The 23,129-nt window shown below is 41.1% G+C and overlaps 1 protein-coding gene across 4 annotated transcripts in view; it reads right to left on the bottom strand.

The window, feature by feature from the left end:
• Positions 1 to 23,129, bottom strand: part of KIAA1328 (KIAA1328 ortholog) — a 275,054-nt gene that overhangs the window by 36,047 nt on the left and 215,878 nt on the right. For 3 of the 4 annotated variants that reach the window (XM_075932757.2, XM_089779471.1, XM_089779470.1), the window contains exons 9-10: positions 14,515 to 14,684; positions 4,253 to 4,361 (exon numbers count right to left, since the gene is read on the bottom strand). In XM_075932757.2, the coding sequence (XP_075788872.1) occupies positions 4,253 to 4,361; positions 14,515 to 14,684 (279 nt within the window). Of the gene's footprint in view, positions 1 to 4,252; positions 4,362 to 6,196; positions 6,358 to 14,514; positions 14,685 to 23,129 lie in introns of those variants that run through there. The other variant, XR_012905002.2, reaches the window with a different exon arrangement.

The raw sequence follows: 23,129 nt of genomic DNA on the forward strand, positions 1-23,129 counted from the left end.
AATTAACACAATGTAATCAGTTGGTAAATTCCAAAAGGCCATTGTGAGCCAACTGATAATATGGGGAGTTATTTAATATACAAGTCGCATGAACTTTTAAACTGCATAAAAGGCCTGATCTAAAGCAGCAGCTAGAAAATTAAGGATTAATACTGGTTTCAGAGAAGTAGCCCTGTGAGTCTGTTTCAGCAAAAACGAGTCCGGTGGCAATTTAAAGACTAACAAATTAAGGTAGTAGGGCATTTTTTGAGCAGATGCTGAAGAAGAAGAAAAGGATACAGAGGTAGGAGTGTGACATCAGTGCTAATTAAATCAGAGTGGATGTGGCTCATCTCCAACTTCAGGTTATCAGCCAATTAAATTTATCTGACTGTACCTAAACTCAGAAGAAATTACTTTACTTAGTTGCTGTGTGAGGGAAAGAGGGTGCATTTCAGCAGAGTTCTCCAGTTCTGTTCAAAACCTTCCCCTGGATTCTCTTGGGCTCAAACTGGAGTCTTAGGAGTCACCAAGTCAGGCCCTGACACTGCATCTATATGGAGGTACACCCCTAAGCCTTCACTGTGCCTCAAAGACTTCAGTAGGGATCTGTGAAGATTGAGTTTTCTGCACAGAGCCAGATGCACAATTGGTGTTTCTGGGAAAAAATGTCTGACTTTGTATTTTCCACGTAAAGATTTATATCCCTATTTTGCAACAGGCCATTTGTTTTGCTGAGATCAGAGGTTGGATGTATCAGAGCTGAGGCATAGTTACTGTAGAACCTACTTGAATCCCCTTGTCTACCGTACAGCTTTGTTGTCAAAAGTCAGCTCTCTTAGACAAAACAGTCCAGGTGTACACACTACAATGATTCTTACGCTGACAAAATTCACCTGCTTTGCCGATAAAATAAAACCACTGAAAGTGGCTACAGAAATGGCACTTGGTTATGTCATGGTGAAGGGTCTCCAGGAGGCATCCCACAATGCCCTTTCTGAGTGCTCTGGGCAGCCTTGGGAACTCCCCTACCCTGTACCCAGATACACAGGTCCCGCACTTGTTAAAGACCTAGAACTTGTTTGCTCCACATGGAGAGCTCCCAGTGCACCCTCCCAGCTAACGATGGTCATGCCACATAGACAACACTTTGCAGCTTGGACCACAAAAGGGAAAGCACTGCAGGATTCCTCCTTTCAGACAGAGATGGCGGGTGCTCAGTATACAGGACTCATTGGAAAATGTCGCAAAATGCAGTCAGAAGTAGGGATGTTAAAGACTAGTCGACTATCTGATAAGCAAATGCTTATCGGGATAGTCAGTCGACTAGTCGACCAGTCTATTCCCCTCACTGCCTCTGTCCCACAGCTATTTGCAGCTGAAGGTGGCGAGTAGCTCACTGGGATAGCTACCCACACTGCACTGCTCTCATTTTTGATGATAAAGCACCAACAGTGGAGGCACTTTGCCAATAGAAGGGGCATTGGGTGAACATGCCCGTGCTATGTAATTATACCAGTCTTTGATTGTTGGTGTAACTTGCATTAAGAAAACTGTGTAGTGTAGACAAGACTTTAGTGGGAAACATGAATGGGCTGTTGCTATACTTCAAAGGCAGAGGCGCCCTATTGACTAATCGAATAGCTGATGCAATATGCACCGACTATTTGATTAGTCAATTACTCAATATTTAATATCCCTAAGAGAAATTATGCTGTCCAGACAGGAATGAGGTTCCCTCTTCTTCCAATAAGTCCACTAACCCCTTGTTAGAATCTGCCCAACCTGAATCTTATTGACAGGGTTTTCAATGAAATCTGAGCTTACATCAACCAGGGTCTAAAAACTTCTGGCTATGCAACAGAAAAGCTTCCTATAATTACCGTTAACCAAGCCTTAAGACGTTTGCAGAGCTGTAGACACCTGACTTGCATGCAGTTTAAATTTAACAAGCCATACTGTGCCACGGCAGGCACGTGTGTGAGCTACTTTCCAATGTCAATATCTTGGATACCGAAACAGGGTCCATCTCAAACGCCTTAAAAGTAACTTATCAATGTTCATGCTGGAAGCCAAATCTTGTGCATCTAGAATTCAACACACAACACCGCATTCACAGTGAAGACAGAAGATAGTACCACTCTGTTTTTCTCAAGGAGAGTAGATTTAAAACCCAATGAAGGCTGCACTGGAACATCACCAGAATAGGTTATAGAACTAGCACACCTTCTAGCCATCCTATCCAGACCTACTTATCCAAGAAGCATCTCTCCCTTTCTGAAGCTGTGCTTGCAATCCTCATTGGCACAGAGGTTGCAGACACTTTCCAACACTTTGCTCCTGGCAGATTTTCTATGCTAGGGTTTATGCTAGTTAAGTATACATCTGAACTGAAGCTAACCCTGATAAGTTTAAATAGTGAAAAGTAATTAGATTACATATACTGCAGATTAATTAAATCTGTTCTTGGGCCCAGGCTTTGTACAGCAAGTTTCAGTCCCAAGAAAATGGTTGTTGTTAAACTTAATCTCCCCAATTGTGGATTATAAAAAACATGCTGACAGACCCTTAACTTTAGTGGCACAAAAGAGCTATAATTCTCAATATTGATTAATTTAGTGAGTTAAACTTGCAGTCTAAGCTTGTAATCGTTCAGTGATAAATTTACTCTATGCACACAGGTTTTTTTGTTGAAGAATAAGATCAGCTTTCAGCCTCCACAGAAACACTTGTCCATTTACCATTTTTAATTAGAGAAGCCCACGAGGAACGAAAAGCACAACACGGCCATTTAAATGGGTCAATCATACTTACACACAGTACCAACAGACACAGAGAAAAGGAAAGATCATGGAGAAATCTGGAATGTATCAGATTTTTTTATTCACTAATATGACTGACTAATCAGATTTGACTGATCTCTTCCTGTACGTGACAGAATTTCTGTCAATGATTATTTTACACTGCCACAAGGTTGATACGGGCCTTCTGTTTTTTTTAAATCGGATTCCTTTTTTTGACCACTAAGTGTATGACTTGATTTCTGCACAGTTATCTGCTCCTCACTTCTTGTTGGGAGTTTTGGCCTTGTTTCTAAATTATCACTAGAAAATATCTAGCAATATCTCACAGACACTCATTAAACAATGTTGGCTTCTGAAGATAATGCTTACTGCAGTTTGGGTCTTTTTTGTTTGTTTGTTTAAAAATACAGTTGTGGAAAGCAGAACTCTTATCTGTTTAAGTTTTATATTCTTCCAGAAATAATATTCTTTTTTTCCAAAAGGAAAAAATGTAGTGTGTGTGACTGGATAAGTACAAATTTGTAATATTGATAATGGTTTTTCTCCTATTATATATCACAAGTTTCTCAGAAGACAGAAATGAATTGCCAGCCTCTGCCAAGAGTGCAGGGATGATCTCAAACTTAGTCCACTGGGTTAAAAAAAGTTAAACTCCAATTCAACTGCCAATTCCTTTGGTTTCTCCAAGTAATTTTTAACTCTTCTTGTGAATTATGCCCTAAATTTTATTTATCTGTTGCACAGAGAAATCAAACTAGTATTCTATAATGTTGAATACTCCTATATACCCCTACATTAGTTTAACTAAATATTTTGTTGACAATGTGTATGGGCAGGGTGGGTTTTTTTCCCCCCTAAATATTTACCACTAGAATTTTAATCCCACAAAAGCCAAAGTTGTTTTTCAGTCCAATAAGGGTAACAACAATGCTGCTTTCTTCTTTTGCATTGGAATAAGCGATAATGCTGCTTTTCCAAAGCCTTCACAGCCGATGTACAGTATAAGCAGAAATTGCTGACTTAATGTGATTTTATAGCTTGTCATTAAATATAAAATAACATTTATACAAAATATTTTAAAAGAAATGTCATTTGATAAATTATGGAAAAAATATGAAGGGGGAGGATTAAAATCTTCAAGTGGATTTAAAACCTAACTAGGGTTAATGCCATCCCTTTAAACTATTTACAAATGTATTTAATGTGTCAGGACTTGGAACATAAAATACTTTCCGTTCAAAATCTAAGTAAAATTAAAATGATAGAACTTGGCATATTCCTGCTTCTCTTATTCTAACAAGCAATTTAAGGCTTACTAGAAATGTCAAAGGACATGGCAGTTTTTAGTTTATATTATCCTGCTTGCGTTAACATGAAATATCACAGAAACTCAGCCCTTTCCCTGCATCTAGGGGAATATGATGGCTGCCTTTGCGGAATCTTAAACCAGAGATTACCCAGCAGCTTACCGTGAAATGTCATGCTGGATTGGTGATGTGGCTGTGGTTACAAGCTCTTTTCTGCTGCCTGTCAGTACAGGAGAGGTAGCTGCATCCTTTCGAGATCCCAAGGCTGTCCCTGTGGAAAGGAGGAAAGGCAATCAAGCTGGGCATTATAGGCTGAAAAGTTTTGGACAGCTGCTTCACTGTTTGCATTATTACAGAACACAAGACCCAAAAGTTGTGCTACTCTTCCGGGTACTGTATAAACAGTGAGACAGCAACCAAAGGAATTGTTACTGGTTGACAGGTGCTGTGCAGAAAATACATTTTCAGGATCATGATGAATCATATTTACATAATATGTCCTCCGTTGCAGTCTGTATGTTACCACCATGTTTCCAAAGTTTGACAGATGTGCATTGCCATCATAGCTCAGAATGTCTACAGCTCCAATTTTAGTTTACAGCTGCAGCTCTCATCAGCTTTCACAAGAAGCTACCTTTCCCTGTCTTCCCTTTAAGCAAAACCACACGAATATATGAATCCAAACCCCCAAAACTCTTGGTCTGTCCTTCTCTTCATCCCTCCCAAAAAGTGTAGACATTTTGCACGTCTTTTTTAGAGCACCAAAATCAATCATTACAGCACCCTTGTGAAGCTGGTAAGGATTACTGGTAAGGACTATTTCTAAATAGATAAAGTTAAGTGACTTGTCTACACAAGAAGTCGATGGCAGAACTAGGACGAGATGACAGAATACTACCCTAGATGGCCCACTGGTCAAAACCACTATGGCCACGCCTCTACATTCTGACTGCCCATACCACTGCGCTCAACCCTAACCAAACATGAAATGTGTGACAACCACCAAGTATCCACAAAAATCAGAAGCTTGACTATTAAGTAATATCACCGTGGCTAAGTATTTTAGAGTTTTCTGAACCACGAGTAATGCTGCCCATCATGTATGCCGAAGTGATAATGAGAAATCAGGGATGGAATTTCAGCTAATACTGAATTTCCATAGTTTTCTGGATGCCAGGGAGACTCAGCATTATTTGAAAGAGTTCTGAGGGTTCACAATCAAGTTCTATCATAAAAAAAATGTAATTACCGGTAGTGTTTTGGTGGTGGCTAAAAGAACAGTAGCGTCACAGTAGCGGTACTACACTGTGTGTGTTGGCACTGAGTGGCAAGAAACCCCAACTTAATAGTTAATCACTGCTTAAGGAATTCTTAAAATTATCATGGCTACACATGATAATCAAGTTTCTTGGCACCACCATCCATGGCAAAAGCGGCATCTATTAAAAAAATGACTAGGGACCTCTTGCTTGCCCTTTAAAATGTTGAATAAAACATGTTTAGAAACAGGTTCGCAAACCAGTCTCTCTTCCTTTCTCTTATGCCTTTCTATACCATGTGGAAATAGGACCTTCACTGCTACCTTCCATCTTTGTTGGTCCCCTGATGCAGCTGTGGCATCTTCCAATGTTGTCTGACAGTTTTCAATTTTGTTTCTACAGTGCATTTCCACATTATCCTTGGTCTGCCTCATCGTTTCTTGCCGTGGAGGTTCCAGATCAAAGCCCGTCTTGTTATGTATTTAGGTCTCTCCTCCATGTATGACCTAGCCATCTCCATTTTCATTCCATAGTTTCCAGCCCGATCCATTGCTGTTTCATCTGCTTCCAGAATTCTTCACTTATGATTTCTTCTGACTATCTGGTATTAAGGATTTGTCTAAGGCAGCTATTTGTGAGAACTTAGGAGTTCTGAGAGTAATGTCTTAAGCCTGTAAGTTTCAGCACTATGTGGTAAGACTGATTTTACAATGGTGTTATCTATTCAAAGTTTAGTTTAGAGGGCAAGATCTCTATTTCTCCAGCTTGGCTTTAGAGCTACAAAGGAATGTCTGGCTTTCACTATTCTGGCTTTATTGTCTCCATCTGTTCAACCTGTTGTACTTACTGCCAAGATATATCAAACATCAACCCTCTTCTAGGTCAGTCCCAGAAAGCATCATTAAGACCACAGAACAGGAGCAGTCACTGCTTCCACACAGAAGTCAGAGGACCCTGACTTTGCAGATGGCATCAGGAAGCTATCCCATAGCAATAAGGATGTGCATGCTGAAACAAATGATCTCAATTAATGCACAATTAGTGGGGCTGAAAATAAAACACAAGAAAACTAAACCAGGTGAATCAGCAAACAAGAAAAACGTCACAGAACAGTGGCACTAGAGTATTAGACTTTGAGAAAGTAACATCTCAAAAGAATCCCAAGCACTGTTACAGGCTGGGGACCGACTGGCTAAGCAGCAGTTCAGCAGAAAAGGACCTGGGGATTACAGTGGATGAGAAGTTCCAGAGGGGTAGCCAAGTTAGTATGTAACAGGAAAAACTTAAAACACAACAAATAGTCTGGAAGCACTTTAAAAACTAACAAAACATGTAGATGGTGGTATGAATTTTCATGGGCACGGCCCACTTCTTCAGATGACCGGCGTGTTGGAGAAGCTGGATATGAGTCAACAATGTGCCCTTGTAGCCAAGGTGGCTAATGGCATATTAGGGTGCATTAGGAGGAGAATTTCCAGCAGCTCTAGAGAAGTTATTATTCCCCTTTATTTGGCTCTGGTGAGGCCACATCTGGAGAATTGCTTCCAGTTCTGGGCCCCCCACTACAGAAAGGATGTGGACACATTGGAGAGAGTCCAGTGGAGGGCAACCAAAATCATTAGGGGGCTGGAACACATGACGGACGGCAGAACGAGGAGCAATTGTCTCAAGTTGCAGTGAGGGAGGTCTCAGTTGGATATTAGGAAAAACTATTTCCCTAGGAGAGTGGTGAAGTACTGGAATGTGTTCCCTAGGGAGGGAGTGGAATCACCTAGAGGTTTTTAAGTCTCGGCTTGACAAAGCCCTGGCTGGGATGATTGAGTTGGGGTTGGGCCTGCTTTGGGCAGGGGGCTGGACTCGATGACCTCCTGAGGTCTCTTTCAACCCTGTGAGTCTATGAACATTGAGGAAATAAAGTAACCCAATGACTGCTCCAGGAAGTATTAATACATCATTGTGGGAGAAGGCTGAAGCATTCAAGGAATAGGGATGTCTGTGGTCAAACAGTTACAAAAGGACAAGCATCTTTGCTTGATAAGATTTCATCAGAGCTGCTAAAGAATTGCACAGGTTTAATCCACAGGCACTATTGTTCTCTTAAAAGTTTAGGAAATCTGTCACATTTCAGAATATTGGAAAAAGGCTGCATCATTGCAGCTTTCTCAAATTATAGGGGACTATCACCATGGTCCCCTCCAGAGAAGGTGTTTTCGATCACTCTATTGAACTGACTGAAATACTGTCTCCAGCCCAAAATGTGAGACCACCAGTGTGGTTTCCGTGCAGGTCGATTTACAATCCATGCTAGATATGTGCTGTGAAATGTTACTGGAAAAGGAGGGTAACATCGCATTTATAAATCTTTGCAGCTGCACTGAACACCAATCAGTCAATCAGACCTGTGGAGACTGCTAGGCCAGTTTGGAGTGTCAGAGGATTTAGTGTGCCTACGGAGGAACTGTACTGCAGTATACTTAACTATATGAGGGTCAACAGTTGTATTACACACTGGTTTTCAGTACAATCACAAGGACATCCACTTCATCTAACATTGTAATAGACTGTCTGATGACAAAACTGATTGAGGCCAAAGTCAAATCTCTACAGAGTCATCTCAAGTATGCAGAAGCCATTGACTTGCTTGGAGAGACTACTGAGCAACGACAGCTAATGCTGGAAGAGCTGTGAAAAACTGCAGCTCTATGGAGCTTAAGACCAAAAGTGATAATACCAAAGCTATACATACCTCCTACAAAATGAAAAGCAATGACCTACTAGCACTGCCTGCAGTTAGCAAGGACACCGAATGGCTGGACCGTTTTATCTGGCTGAATAGTTGGTTGATATCAGGAGGCTTTGTATCCAAAGAAAATCGCACATTGGATCAGTCTCACATCAATGACATTTCAGCAACTTTTGGGATGTGGGATGTCTGTGTGACAACTAAGATACGAGCATTCAACATGTGAGTGATGATGACTCATATGAAGCAGAAATATGGCCCTTAGAAACAGCTGAGGAGAGGAAACTAAACAGATTTCAATGTGAAAAAAAAAGATGATATATTCTTAACATTGTTTGGTTTGATGTCACAAACAAGAGATGGTAGACTTGCAGACTTGCACCAGTTGAGAACAAGATGACTGCAATGCAGGGGAGGGGGTCAGAAATGCCTTTACTGACAGCTTATAAAGCCAAGGTCAAAGAAAGTGGAGCATGAGGCTGACCACGAATGAGGTTGGAAAATGCAGTTTTGAAGGATTTACGAAGTCGGACAACTTGCAGAAGGAAGAACTGCAAGGGGCTGCTCAAGGTGGAAATCTAGTTTACAAACCACCATGACTGCATCATCGCCATGTGAATCTGCTGCTGCTTCATTCAAGGTGTATTAGACTAACTGCACTAAACAAGAAAAATACAGAAGGGCAGAGGTTGTCAATACAGCTTCATGAGGAACTACTGAAAGATCTGAGTGTAAAAATATGGACAGGTCTAGAAGTAGTCTGGGAATTAGAGGAGAATATCCCGAGTCAGCTAGTGCTTATAAGGATAAAACAAGGGCTGCAAAGAAATCTGAATAAATTAAGATACATGTGAGCTAGAAGGACATTATAAATACATTGGGAGAAAAGGAGCACAGATCTATCGAGGTAAAGGGATCTCTAGAAAAAAAGTGGCCCATTAATAAATGAGGAGACACAAAATAGATGATTCTAAAATGGTTATGCCAGTGTACATTTTGAAATGCACTCTAACAAGTAAAACAAAGAAAAGATATATTGAAAACTAGAAACTAATAAAGACCTTGTTAATATGCAATACTTGTTGATGAAAGATTGATAAAGGTAGGGTTGCAGAAAAAAAATTAAAGATTACAAATCCATGGGTTTTAAATTCATACAGTCCAGGGCCAAAGGGGATTAGCTAATGATCTTTTAAAACCACTGGTAATTATTTATGAAGCATCCTGGAGAACTGGGGTAGTCTTGAAAGACAGCACTTTCATTACAATTGCAGGTTTGTAAATACCTCACGGATGGAGAAACACCAAAAAGGTGACAGTTATGAGAAGGGAACATTAAACTTGGAAAAATGAAAGGTAACACATACAGGGGGAATAATCAAAAACCAGTGGGATGAAGGTACAGAGCCCTAAGGAATGATAGCAGACAGTAAAGTAGACAAAGTTGCAAGCTGACATTCATCCCAAAAGAATCAATATGATTCAGGGCCACATGTGCACAAGTTATAGCTGTCCTTTAAATGGTATTGGTGAAACTGCAGAGAATACTATGTCCACCTTTGGGTTACTAAAGTATCAGAATGATATTAGGAAATAGAGCCTAGAAGGACTCATTTGTGAAGAAAGATTAATGTAAATAGACATATTCAGGTTGATCAAATAACTAATATAGGGTTAAAATGGTAGTCCATACGTTTTTGGACATGGAAATATTTGGAAAGAAGGGAAAATCCTCAGGGTGGCCCAAGAAGCCATGGAGTAAAAGTGAGCAATAGAAAATTCAAGCTGATAATCAGAAAAGAAATGCCGAGGAGGGGAAAACACTCATAATAGTTCAAGTTTTTATTAAACTTTACATCTTCAAATTGCTTAGCAAATATTAACTAATTTATTAGCCTTCCCTTCAGTGAAATGAAAGTTTCAAATCCCAAATCCCTAAAGAGCTACATTTGAAAAATCACTGGAGAACACAAAGTAGGGAACCATTTAGCCCTGGCTGGATGTATGGACTAGACAACCTATATGGACTTTTTCATCTCTAGTTTGTAACATTCCTACACAGACAGGAAATGGCTGTGTATGCCACACAAAATTACCTAAAAGCCAGATTCCCTACAGCAACATACAACCAGCTATTTCCTTTGCCTAACAGATCTATATCTCTAGGAAAAAGGCAAAAAGGGAAATTTGAAAGATGGTTAAGTGAAGTGGCCAACCCAGCAGAGGAGAACCTAACGGACAGCTTTGTTTTCTGGCCTAAAGGCAGGAATATTTAGAAGAGTCATTTTTACAGTCCAATTCCTCTTAACTAGACAAGCTGTTAGATTGTAGTATATGCTGACATTGCTGCTGGTAACACCAGTATACACTATTTACTGTTGCAAAGACACAGAACTGGAGGATTGCCTTGTCTGTCTGAAGACCAAGCATATTCTTGCTCCAAGAACTAAAGAATTTCTACCAAAAGGCACACACATTTGTATTATATTGAAATAATGAAGGAAATTAAGAAACATCGACGGAAATTGCTGCATAGGAGAGAAATCAACAATGAAGTCATGTCAGCCACTGTACAAGCAGAGCCAGCTCACTCGTTCACACAAACGTCGCTCTTCTCCAGAGTTATGGAGGGACCTAAGACTCAGGCTAATGCAGCCATGCTCTCCATCCTAAAGATGTCACGGGTGGAAGGGAAGCTGGGTAATTTAGAAAGGTTACTCTCCATTTTAGCTAAGGCCTCCACACAGTTTATAATGCTAATGGCCATGGGAGCAGTAAGGTCAGTCTGATGTGGTTTGCAGAACCTAGATGTTCAGAGAGGAAACAATCTGAACACACCCTGTGGTTTTCCCACTGACAGAGGAAAAAGAGAAGGCCTCTTTTCAACAAGCACCAAATGAAGCAGACTGCTTAGGCCCACTAGCGACTCACTTTAGTCTCACTTAAAGAAAAGTCTGAGGAATTTAACAATGAAGAGAGTAATTATCAGTGGTTCACGGTCAAGCTGGAAGGGTATATCAAGTGGGGCCCTGCAGCACTGGTTCTAGGTCTGGCTCTGTTCAATACCTATGTATCAATGATCGAGACAATGGTATAGAAAGTACAATTATAAAGTTCAAGGATGATACCAAAATGGAGAGGGGAGGGGGTGCAAGTGCTTTGGAGGACAGTATTAAAATTCAAAATGATCTGGACATATTGGAGAAATGGTCTGAAGAAAAAAAGGAGGAAATTTAATGAGGACAAATGCAACGTACTGTACTCTACTTATGAAGAAACAATCGGCTGCACACTTACAGAGTGGGAAATGATTGCAGAGTAAGCGATCTGGCGGTCAGATTGGACCACAAGCTAAATATGAGTCAACAGTGTAACACTGTTGTAAAGAAAAAAAGCAAAAATCTTCATTCTGGGATGTATGAGCAGGAATGTTGTGAGCAAGACAGAAGAGGAAATTCTTGTCGACTCTGTGCTTATTAAACTTGAACTGGAGTACTGTGTTTAGTTCTGAGCGTCATGTTTCAGGAAAGAGGTGGACAAATTGGAGAAATCCAGAGAAGAGCAAGAAAAAGGATTCAAGGTCTAGAAAATATGATGCATGAGAGAAGATTGAAAAAATTGGATTTGTTAAGTCTGGAGAAGACAAAACCAAGATGAGTGGATAAGTTTTCAAGTACATAAAAGATTGTTACAAAGAGAAGGGAGAAAAATGACGTGCAGGATCTCCAAATATATTCACATGCATCTGACAAAGTGGGTCTTTGCCCACAAAAACTTATGCTCCAATACATCTGTTAGTCTATAAGGTGCCTCGTTGCTTTTGCAGATCCGGACTAACATGGCTACCCTTCTGATACGCATGTATTCTGTGGACCCAGGTGTGAAGGGCACATGAATGGGGATCACTACTATAATTATTTGTATTACAAGAAGCCCACAGGCCCCAGCTACAAATGAGACTCCACTGTGCTAGTGCTGTACCAGAGAGAGAGTCTGTGCCCCACAGAACTTACAGTCCAAACAAACAACACAGACAAAAGGGGAGAAATGGTAGCACTTGTAATACACATTTTAAAATCTACCAGTTACAACATTCCCACATCAATGGGGTTCTTTGTACACTAACCAAGCAAGGGTACTGGGTGGCCAATTAACACCACACACAACGATGCAGCTATGCATAATCAAATCTCCAGCCTCAGGATATTATCTGTTTTCCTTCCCTGTCCCCAGAGAGTTGGCTAAGTACACTGTAGCAGGGCATCAAGAGTTTTCCTTCCACTGAAGCACAAAGGACTGACCACTGCCAACAGGATTCCAGACCTGATGGGTCGAAGGTCTGAGCCGTGTGGCAAACCCCATGTTCCAATAGTGGCCCGTGTCTGGAAGAAATCTCTATATTCCTGGTTTTATTTTTGCTTAGACATAGGTTATCTGACTCCTAATGAAAGATTAACATTTGGAGTTAAGGAATTAAGGCTTTGTCTACATTTTAAAGTTTAAACGCAGCTGCAGCAATACTTAAAACTGAAAGCGCTTTAAACTCTCCCAGCGCTCTGCTAACCAGCTCCTCAAGGGGAGTAGCTAACAGCGCTGGGAGCCTGGTTCATACTGGTGCTTTACAGCGCTGTACCTTGCTGCACTTGAAAGGGAAGTGGGAGAGGAGTTTGAACTCCTGAGTCAGAAAGTTACAACCCTGGAAAATCCCAGTGTAGCCTCAGTGTGTGCCACTTGACCAGTGGTGGTAAGGGAGATAAAGAGTAAGCAACTAGCATAGAGATGAGAGTCTCGTAGATTCCATACATGGATGTAATTAGAAAAAGGAAAAAGAGCGAGAGAGAGCGAGCGAGCGAGCGAGCAAGAGAGAGAGATTTTTAAAGGAACCCAAACATGTAACAGAGGGATACCAATTAAAAAGGCACTAAAAACAGAAGACTTCAACTTCACTGATTAGTGCTAGGCAATTTGCCTTGTGATAAACAAGCGATCCAACTCAGTAATAGATGCAAGGTTGTTCTACAGCTTGAATGCTCTTTTCTTAACTTTCTGGTGCCACAGTAAATGCCAAAGCAGTAAGTCAAACTGCCATGCACTCCGTGTCCTCAGTGCCAACATCTTTTGAAGACATTTGCTTAAAAGGGCGACGTTGGAATAACTCCTTCAACTCCCAGGCCAGCAAAGGCAGCGTGTAATTTTACTAACTGAAGAAGAATGAGATGGATGAGGGGAGAAGCCACAATTTTTGGAGGCATGTGGACAGGAAGATAATTTCTAGGAATACCCCTATTAGAGAAAAAAATTTCTCCAAACAATGTGAAAAATCTCAATTTCACCACTGCAGTACTTCTAGAAATAAAGAAAAGAAAGACTGATGGTTAAAAATAAATAAAAAGGAAAACCATCAGTGAAAATTGCTCCTGAAACTCTGCAGAATTGTTACGGTTTTCTCTTGCTTAAATTGATTGGTGTGGCAATGTTATAAAATGACTATTAGGATTCATTGTGCACAACAGAAAGTGCTGAAATGTCAGCAGACTATACAGCAAAAGTAATGGGTCCTGAACCCCTGTTAGTCAAAAATGATTTTGTTTCAAATTAGAAATTGATTTTTTTGGACACAAGCCCTTTGCAGGCTTCCAACTTTTGTAGCTGTGCCTTGGAAGAGATTAACCTCAGCCACTGTTTGGGTCCAGTCTGATGATACCCTTTCAAAAGTTTCTTCACAGGGTCTGCTTTTTAATGTTGGTACAGTCTTAACCAATAATACAAGCTATTTGTTCCTTTGAGAACTGCACCACATTTTTTTTTCATGTTGCTTTTTTTATTTTTATTTTTATGCTGACACAAACCACAAACCGGTTGACAAGCTGGAAAAAAAAAGCCAGCTCATAATTGAACAAAAGATTGTGTTAGGTTCTGCAGTGAAACTGCCAAACTGCTTCTATTCCCCCCCCCCCCCCCTCCTCAAGAAAAACAGCTTTCTCCACAACTTAAGTGGAGATACTAAGAGCAGGATAGATTCTAGGTGCAAAGACATCTTTGTGTGGCAAAATATCAGGTTCTGACTGTGGTAGCCATTACTCAGGAAAGAAGAGACTGTCAAGATTGCATCACAAAAAACAAACTCCATCAAGCTTATTCCCTGTTTGCTGGGAAAGCAAAAAATTGCTGAAGTAATTCTTTCTGGCAAAAAAGGACTGGTTTATTTTGTCCTATGTGAGGGACACCAACAAAATCACTCACTGTGTGCTGGGCTTTCCACACCTTCTGTTATATTTATCATAGCTACATTGTTGTTGTTTTAAGCAAATTATTATCCTCGCCTTCTTTCTTGGGACCTAACTGAACCAAACATGAATAACTGTCTATAATTACTAAATACTACACAAAAATCACACAAGACAGCATATGCTTTATCTTACCTCTTCTAGACCTTCCGCTTTCCGTCCTTCCATGCATCCACATGGCTCCTTCCTCCACGCTTGCACAAAAACCAACCGCTCTCCTCCCCAAGCTGCTCCCTGGAGTTTTGGATGCTTTGCCTAGAGCTGGTGCTCCTGCAAGGCAATCTTCACCCTTAGACACGGGAAAGCTGGAAGGGGTGGAAGGTCACGAGCTGTTAATATGTTGTACATTATTGTTGCATTGTTTGTGCAGCTTGTCGTGAAGTAGCAACGTTCTAGTTGTACTGTGGCTTTGTTTATTTTCTCGAGCATTTTAATGCAGGAGCATGATGGGTAGGGATCAAAATGTTAGCAAGTTACTTTAAATGGGAGACTCTGGGGAATTCCCAGGCTCTCAACACCACCGAACATTTCAGAACATGCACGTCAGTTACATTGTTATTGCATTTTAAGAGCACACATCCACATTTTTAGCCAAGAATGTTTTAAGGTGTGTAAAAGCCCAGATCTGACTCAGACACATACCGATTTGGTTTTATCTCCCTGCTTATAACTAGATGGTGTGTTTACAGGTGTTTCTATAAAAGAGGCAAAGACAGTGAGATAATATCTTGTATTGGACCGACTTCTACTGATGAGAGAGACAAGCTTTTGAATTTACACGTGTGGGTCATGCTTCTCCCTGTAGCCATGTGGTCTGGAAACACACTCTTTTTAATGAAAACTGAGATTTTCCTGCAATCTCTTGACTCTAGGAGAAGGAGCTTTAAGGAAAATATCAGCTATCCCGAGGCTCATGACAGAATCGCAAGTGTTGGCAGCACTTTAGCATGATAAAGAGGTTGGGGCAGACCAACAAGGGAAGAGCATCTGGCACAGGGTAGTAGGGGGGAGCTGGGGAGAGAAGGGTACTGGGTCTTCTTCTTTCCAGAAATGCTCCACTCCTGACAGTAGGAGGGAGAGGAATTATTTAAGTTTAATACCAATGTGGACACAAGAACAAATGGATATAAGCTGGCTAGTAGGAAGTTTAGACTTGAGATTAGACGAAGGTTTCTAACCATTAGAGGAGTGAAGTTCTGGAACGGCCTTCCAAGGGAAGTAGTGGGGGCAAAAGATCTATCTGGTTTCAAGATTAAACTAGATGGGTTTATGAAGGGGATGGTTTGATGAGATAACAGGATCTTGGTAACTAATTGACCATTTATTATCAGTGGGAAATAGGTCAATGGAGGGATGATAGGAGTTACTATAGAGAACTTTCTGGGTGTCTGGCTGATGAGTCTTGCCCACATGCTCAGGGTTTAGCTGATCGCCATATTTGGGGTCGGGAAGGAATTTTCCTCCAGGGTAGATTGGCAGAGGCCCTGGAGGTTTTTTGCCTTCCTCTGTAGCATGGGGTACAGATCACAGCTAGAGGATTCTCTGCATCTTGGGGTCTTCAAAGTATTTGAAGGCTTCAATATCTGAGATATAGGTGAGAGGATTATTCTAGGAGGGGTGGGTGAGATTTTGTGGCCTGCACTGTGCAGGGGGTCAGACTAGATGATCATAATGGTCCCTTCTGACCTTAAAGTCTATGAGTCTGTGAGTAGCTAGTTGCTCTCGGTTCCAGTCATTCTGCAGCTGCTGGACGCAACTTCCACATGCTAGACTCCTAGATGTGATATTTCCTGCACTTGAGACAAACGTGCACTAGAACTGGGATCCATTCAGACAAAGAAATCTTGGAGAATCCAAAAAGCAAAGCAATAGAGCCCTGCTTCTTCTTCAGCAACAGCAGCATCAAAAAGGCATGATTTAAGGCCAATCACATGACTTTCAGAGGCCTGGCCCAAAACTTCTGAGCCACTTGGGGTTGACAATACTGTGTACCTTGGTTCCTGCTCTAGCCACTGCTTCCTTTATTCTCGTAGCCAGGGAAGTTCGGGGTTCAGGAAAGGGCCACTGGGCTCAGGAAACAAGGAAGGAACGTTGTCCAAGGTGGTAGGAAAAGACTCTCACCCAGCAGATCTTCAGAGAGGAGGAGGTAGGGCAGAGCAAATGGGGGAAGAAAGGTGTGGCCATGGCTTGCAAGAGCAAAGTGGCTGATGTCTGGACCAAAAGACAAGGAGAGCACAGGAGGAAAGAAGTAGAGGTAAGGGAGCTGGGAAGCTATCTGAGATTCTGAAGTAGCAGGTGTGGGTGTTTTGGTAAAGCCAAGGCCCTTGGCAATAGAAGAGATTAAGTGTGGGCAGCAGAGGATAAGACTGGAGATTGTTGAGCAGTGTCTGAGAGAAATGAGTTCTGATGGAGGGGATCTAGTGACTGGGAGTTCTAGGAACCTCATTAGCTGAGTTACATGGGGTGGAGTTAGAGAAACAGAAGACTGTGGTTTGAGCCAGGGAGGAAAAGGTGGCACTGGAGTTCATGTAGCAAGCATTGCTGGAGTTCCACAGAATTATGGGAAGGTGGATGTCCAAAAGATCCCCTCTCCATTATTAAAAGAAGATACACACTGCACAAGTGCATCAAAACTCCACCACAGGACCCGTGTGTGTGCAAATAGTCCTTAAACAGAAACAGGAATATCATAAGAATGTAACTGCCTCTGCAGCATTCACCTTCATGAAATTCTCATGACGATGCACGTAATCATCTCCTCATATCTCTCGACTGCAGTGCTAAAAACCAGGATCTGTTGAGTATACGAGTGCCACTTTACAAAGACACCCCAAAGAAATGTACATTGCAAAAGTTTGGGATAAAGTTTCTATGAAATTAATTTGTATGTACAAGATTATGCAACGGAATATACTATACATGAGGAAAAAAGGCAGATTTCTGATGTTTCCATCAGAAAATGATATCTACATTAAAAGTACAATGTGCTGTACCAGTCACCGTTTAATAGGGCCCCCTGTGTCTATTGGACAATTAGTTCTCCTTCTGTATTATTAATGCAGACCATTATGTAATGGCTCATGACCCATAATAACTAGCTGCAGCGTTGGCTAAAACTTCTCTGAATAACCTCCATTTACTTTAGGACTTCTAACTACACGACCAATAATTATGTTGCACCATAGCTAATAAAATGTATGGCAGACTAAATTAGTGTCTTATTTGAATTACATGGAATTAATCTACTAATTCCTGCAATACACAGTATAGAAAGGGGTGGGCTCTTCACTGGTAAAAAAGGTCTTTATAAAAATATAGGATTTTAGAGATATTTTCCCCTTGTGCTTTGGCATTTAAAGATATTCAAGATGACAGCCATTGTTGGGCTGTGTTCTGGGTTTTTTAAATACCTCTAATTAGAACCTACAAATCTTTTCTGCAGATCTGTAAATGAGTGGGAGAAGGTTACTTTGCTGGTACACTGTCAAACTTTTTGCATGGGGAGGTTATACCTAGAGCACAGTTTGGGTAACACTGTGCCAGAGGGAATCCAGAGAAGATAAACAAAAAGGTTTAAGAGGTTGGAACGGTTAATACAAGGAAACAATGAGAGTTTATATAACAACTTAGCTAAACACTGTTAGGGTTTATTCCTTCAGTCTTTAAAGTTTTGCTAAAGGACTTCAGAATCAGACTCTAAAAAGGGATACACTGCACATCTATTTGAAAACATGTAAACACCAAGGAGGAAGGGAAAGGTTGGCACCAGATAATATTAATAGGGAGTAATGTACTGAAATGAAACAAAGAGGATGTTCAGACAAACTAACTGGTGACAAGAGTTCCTTTAGGTTAGCAGTTCTCAAACTTTTTGGACTCCGGAGCCCTTTACATGCGTAAAAAATTATTCGGAGGCCCAGAAGTCTACTGATTGTATGTGTTATACCTATCGATGTTTCCAGTTTGTCAACCTCGCGAAGCCCCTGGAGATGTCTCGCAGAGCCCTGGGGCTCCGCAGAGCACAGTTTGAGAAACATTGTTTTAGGCAGTGGAATAATCTACCGAAGGAAGTGAGGGAAGACCATACCTTGGGAAACTTCAAACTAGAAAATATTCCAAAGGGAACAAATCTGTACTGGCAGGTAGACCTACGTGACTTACTAGGCCCTTGTGTATTTTCAGTTTATAGGATAAAACAAGACTTTCAAGTGCAGTTTGATTACGATGACTTTGTATAGAACACGGTCATCTTCAATGAGCTTTATCGTTGCTACCTGAAAGAGGACCAATGAGACGTATAGTAAAAGAGGCCCAGGTTCTCACTAACCTAGAGCCTAATGCAGGAGCAGCCAAAAAATTCGATCTAAAAAGGAACTGTCTCTTACTCTCTCTTCTCACCACCGATTTTATGTATGCCTCAACTCTTCAAGTATCAGAGGGGTAGCCGTGTTAGTCTGAATTTGCAAAAGCAGCGAGGAATCCTGTGGCACCTTATAGATTAACCGCAGTGTTGGAGCATAAGCTTGCGTGGGCAAAGACCCACTTTGTCAGATGCATGTACAAATGCCCACGAAAAGTTTATGCTCCAACACTTCGGTTAGTCTATAAGGTGCCACAGGACCCCTCTCAACTCTTCAAGAATAATAAGGAACATGCCCTGAACATCTTTCCATTCTTATAGTGCTTCATATCGTGATATCTGCTGAGCTTGAATGGCAAATGTTAACTGTCATTCATGACCTACGGAATACTGCTAGTATTTGCATCCCTTTAAATGTAAAACAAAAACAAAAAATACAAACTCCTCCCCCCCCAAAAAAGCCCATTAACCTTTTGTTTTATTGAATTAAAATGCCATGGAAATGCTGATGTAGCCTTCAGAGACTGAAATACTTTTACAAAGAAGAATAGCTGTCATTTATTAGACACAAAGAACAATTACTTGATAGGATGCTTTCTGACAAAAAGCAGATTGGTATTCTCATCATAGAAAAGGCATTGTAAAAAAAAAAAAAAAAAAAAATCCCAGCACAGACCTCTGAGACTTGAATAATTTAAAGCTGTATTTGGTGCAATTTGAATTTTTCTTTAGGGAGGCAAAGTTAAATACCTTTAATTTGTTCTAATTATTTCAAATTTGCAAGTTAATTATGGCTGATCATTAAATAACAAAAAGGACTATCGTCTCCGTAGAGTTTTACCTCCTACCCTCTGCATTACTTAAGCTAGATTTTAGTATGCATGAATTAACTTTCTAAATAATCACACGGTTTGACTAAATGGCTCAGTAAAATGAGCTCTGATCCTCAGAATAAGCATTAATGGACATTAGAAAGGCTACTGGGACCCATGCTACTTACATTATAAGTATTTTTAATGGGGTCTTATTTACTAATCTTTATGTACTGTTCAAGTTAGGGCACCATATAGATACATTATTCTGCTTTAATAGAGGAAAGTCACTTCTTTAAGATACTAAATTAAATGTCCATGTAGAGCCAACTAAATTCATTTTTAAATAAATGCGAGGAAACTATGATAGAATTTTTTCTTGCTTTAGTTGCTCATGCTGATGAATCAATATAACAAAGGAAGCCTTGCTCTCCAAATGGAATCTTACAGATCTGACGATGTGCTAAGCTACTCAAGCAGCAAAGCAGCTCTGGTCCAAGCAGCAGAGTAGCACTAACTATAAACCTTTTGGGTAAAAGCAGGCTGAATCTGTTCCACAGATTCTGGAATTTCACTTTCTACTTATCTCTTATCTGTAGCACATTTTCTACTGTAGGTCGGCAGTAGCCAGAGACCACAAAACTACACCAGGACCCGTTGGAAACCCACAATATCTTTTTTCACCAGATGTCTATTTTAATGTCACCCTGTTGAGCCCAGAGCCGGGGAGTTTAACTATCAGTAATGTTAACTGATTGCATTGGTGGGTTGTTCCAAAAGCAAATTTTTGCTCTGAATTGTTTTTCCACTCTGCAATTTCTATTTTTTAAAAACCCACAACTTCACTAATGGTGCATGGGCTGCAATTTGCTGCAAGTACAATCAGGCCAAGAATGTGTAACATTGCATGGTGCAAGTCTGGTGATCAGCAAGCAACACAAGCCAAACATATTTGATGTTGGAATCCCCCTCACCATTGCAAATCTCAGGTGTACAACTTTGGAGATGGATTTGGCTCGAAGTAACTTGTAGAAGTCTGTTGTGAATCAAGGAATTGAGTCCAGTTCTCAAGTAATAGGCTATGTTTACACTTGCAATTGATTGACAAAACTTTTGTCTTTCATGGGTGCTTCACGCTCCCCTTCCCCCTGCAACAATAGAAGGTTTGCCACATGGTAGGCGTAAGGGTGAACGCTACTTTGGCAGCAGAAGCGTTCTCCTGCCAACAATGCAAAAGCTGCTCTGGGAACTAGAAGTATTTTGTCAGCAACAGTGATGACAAGCAGCGCTCACACGTGATGACTTTTAACGACAGGGTTGTGTTGACACACCCTTGTCTCTAAAAGCTGTCTAAGTGCAAACATGCCCTTAGACCAGTGTTCACTGTAAGCCGTGCACTTTGGTGGCCACCCAGGAGAGACTCAAATCCCACCCACCAGCTGATTAGCAGAGCGCCCACAGCTGGCAATATGTGTTTCTACTGGTAGTGCACATCTTCATGTGTCTTGGTGCACATAACAAAATTTATTCTACAGAGGGACAGAACAAATTAGAAGGAACATTGCCTTAGACTAGTGTCTCAACCATTCAACAATCTGACCTTTCACATGCTGTTAGCTCATGTCTATTAATTCTGTCCAGGATATAGCAGAAGGGGGGAGGGGGAGGAAGAGTAGTGGCTGAGAAGGAGAATGGGGGTAAATAGTAGTAATGTAAAATCCTGTTTAATTGGTTAACCGGTTAAACATGATGTTTAGCCAGTTAATTGATTAAAAGGAGGTAGATGGGGAGGGCCCCTACTGACTAACTGGAACCGGAAAACATCACCCATTAAGGGTGATGCTTCTGGGTTAACTTTTCACATCCCTAGTAAATAATTCCATGCCTGAAACCCGAGCAGATCTGCACTGAAAAGCAGGATAGCTAAAACCAAGTGGACGAGAATAATGATACTGGTCATTCATTCATGCAGGAAAAAGGACTGGTAACAGGATCCTAGGGAGCACTAGAAGGGCCTGTTCTGGAACATGGGGTGGATCAAACACTACAGGTGGAGAAGGGCACAGAAGGAGCACACGCACTGCAGTTTATTGATGGTCAGTATCATGGCCCTTGTGTTCTCAAGCGCTACAGCAAGTCTGTTCACTTGAGCAGATTAACCGCATCAAACCCAAGCTGTTAAAAACCTTAAAGCATTTAACCAGAAAAACAGAAAAGTGTTTGAAAAAAATCTAAGCTGAACTTTCTTGTTCTTTAAAAGACAGAAAAAATAGCTCTGGCAGAGACCTTCAATCCCACAGGTGGGAGGAGCTGGAAGGGAGGGGTAGGAGTTGATCAGCAGGGACTGCAGGGAGGGAGAGAGGCTTGGCTGCTGTGGAGTGCCAAGCTCTTTCTAATTTTTTTTCTCTAATTTTTGACCCCCATGGAGTCAGCACCTATGGTATCGGTTTCACTGTTTCAATGTTTATATGATGTTGCTTTGGGAAAAAAATGTTTCATCTTCACCCTATTTGGATTTTCTCTACATTCTTGGTCATTAAAAGATTCTGCTGCATCAGGTACCTGTGATCAAAGGTCCACTCTGGTCCACATTTCTGTGGAACTCACTGTCCTAACCGGGCTGTGTTTGTTTAATCACTTCTCCTTCTGGAAAAGGAGTGCTCCAAGCAATGTCTGATCAGATGCTAAATACTCTCCAATATCACATTCTGCCAAATCAATGCTTCTTCCCTTAGACCAGCTCCTCTTCAAACTCCTCTAGTATTGGGTTCTCAGAGTATTTCATTCTATCAATGAGAGCCAACAACACTTCAGATCCTGCATGATTACGCTTTTAATTTGTAATGGACCATATTACAAACAAAAATGAATAGGTGTTTGGAACAGGTCCTCCTATATGAAGAGAGATTAAAAAGACTTGGACTTTTTATCTTAGAAAAGAGGAGACTAAGGGGGAATAGGACAGAGGTCTATAAAATCTATAAAATCAGGAGCTTGGTCCTGCCTTGAGGGCGGGGGGCTGGACTCGATGACCTCTTGAGGTCCCTTCCAGTCCTATTATTCTATGATTCTATGATTCTATGACTGGTGTTGAAAAAGTGAATAAGGAAAAGTTATTTGCTAATTTCCACAATATAATAACTAGGGGTCACCAAATGAAATTAACAGGCAGCAGGTTTAAAACAAACAAAAGGAAGTTTTTTTTTCATGCAGCACACAATCTGCGGAACTCCTTGCCAGATGATGTGGTGAAAACTGGGACTTTAACAGGATTCAAAAAAGAGCTAGATAGATTCATGGAGGTTAGGTCTAGCAGAGCTGCGCAGTTTCGCGCGGTTCTGTGTTCCACGCATGCGCAGATTGCTCTGCACCGGCTCTTCCGGGTTGTAATCTACTCACCACGGGAGAATAAATTACATTATTTGTCGAGCCCTGGCTATAAGACAGGATGGGTAGGAATGGTGTCCCTAAGCTTCTGTTTGTCTGGAAAAGGGTGACAGAGAAGGATCATGTGAGGATTACCTGCTGTGTTCCCTCCCTCTGGGGCATCTAGCCACTGCTGGCAAAGAGGATACTGG

Source organism: Pelodiscus sinensis, chromosome 6, assembly GCF_052426305.1.
Source record: "Pelodiscus sinensis isolate ZL-2025 chromosome 6, ASM5242630v1, whole genome shotgun sequence".
NCBI lineage: Eukaryota > Metazoa > Chordata > Testudines > Trionychidae > Pelodiscus > Pelodiscus sinensis.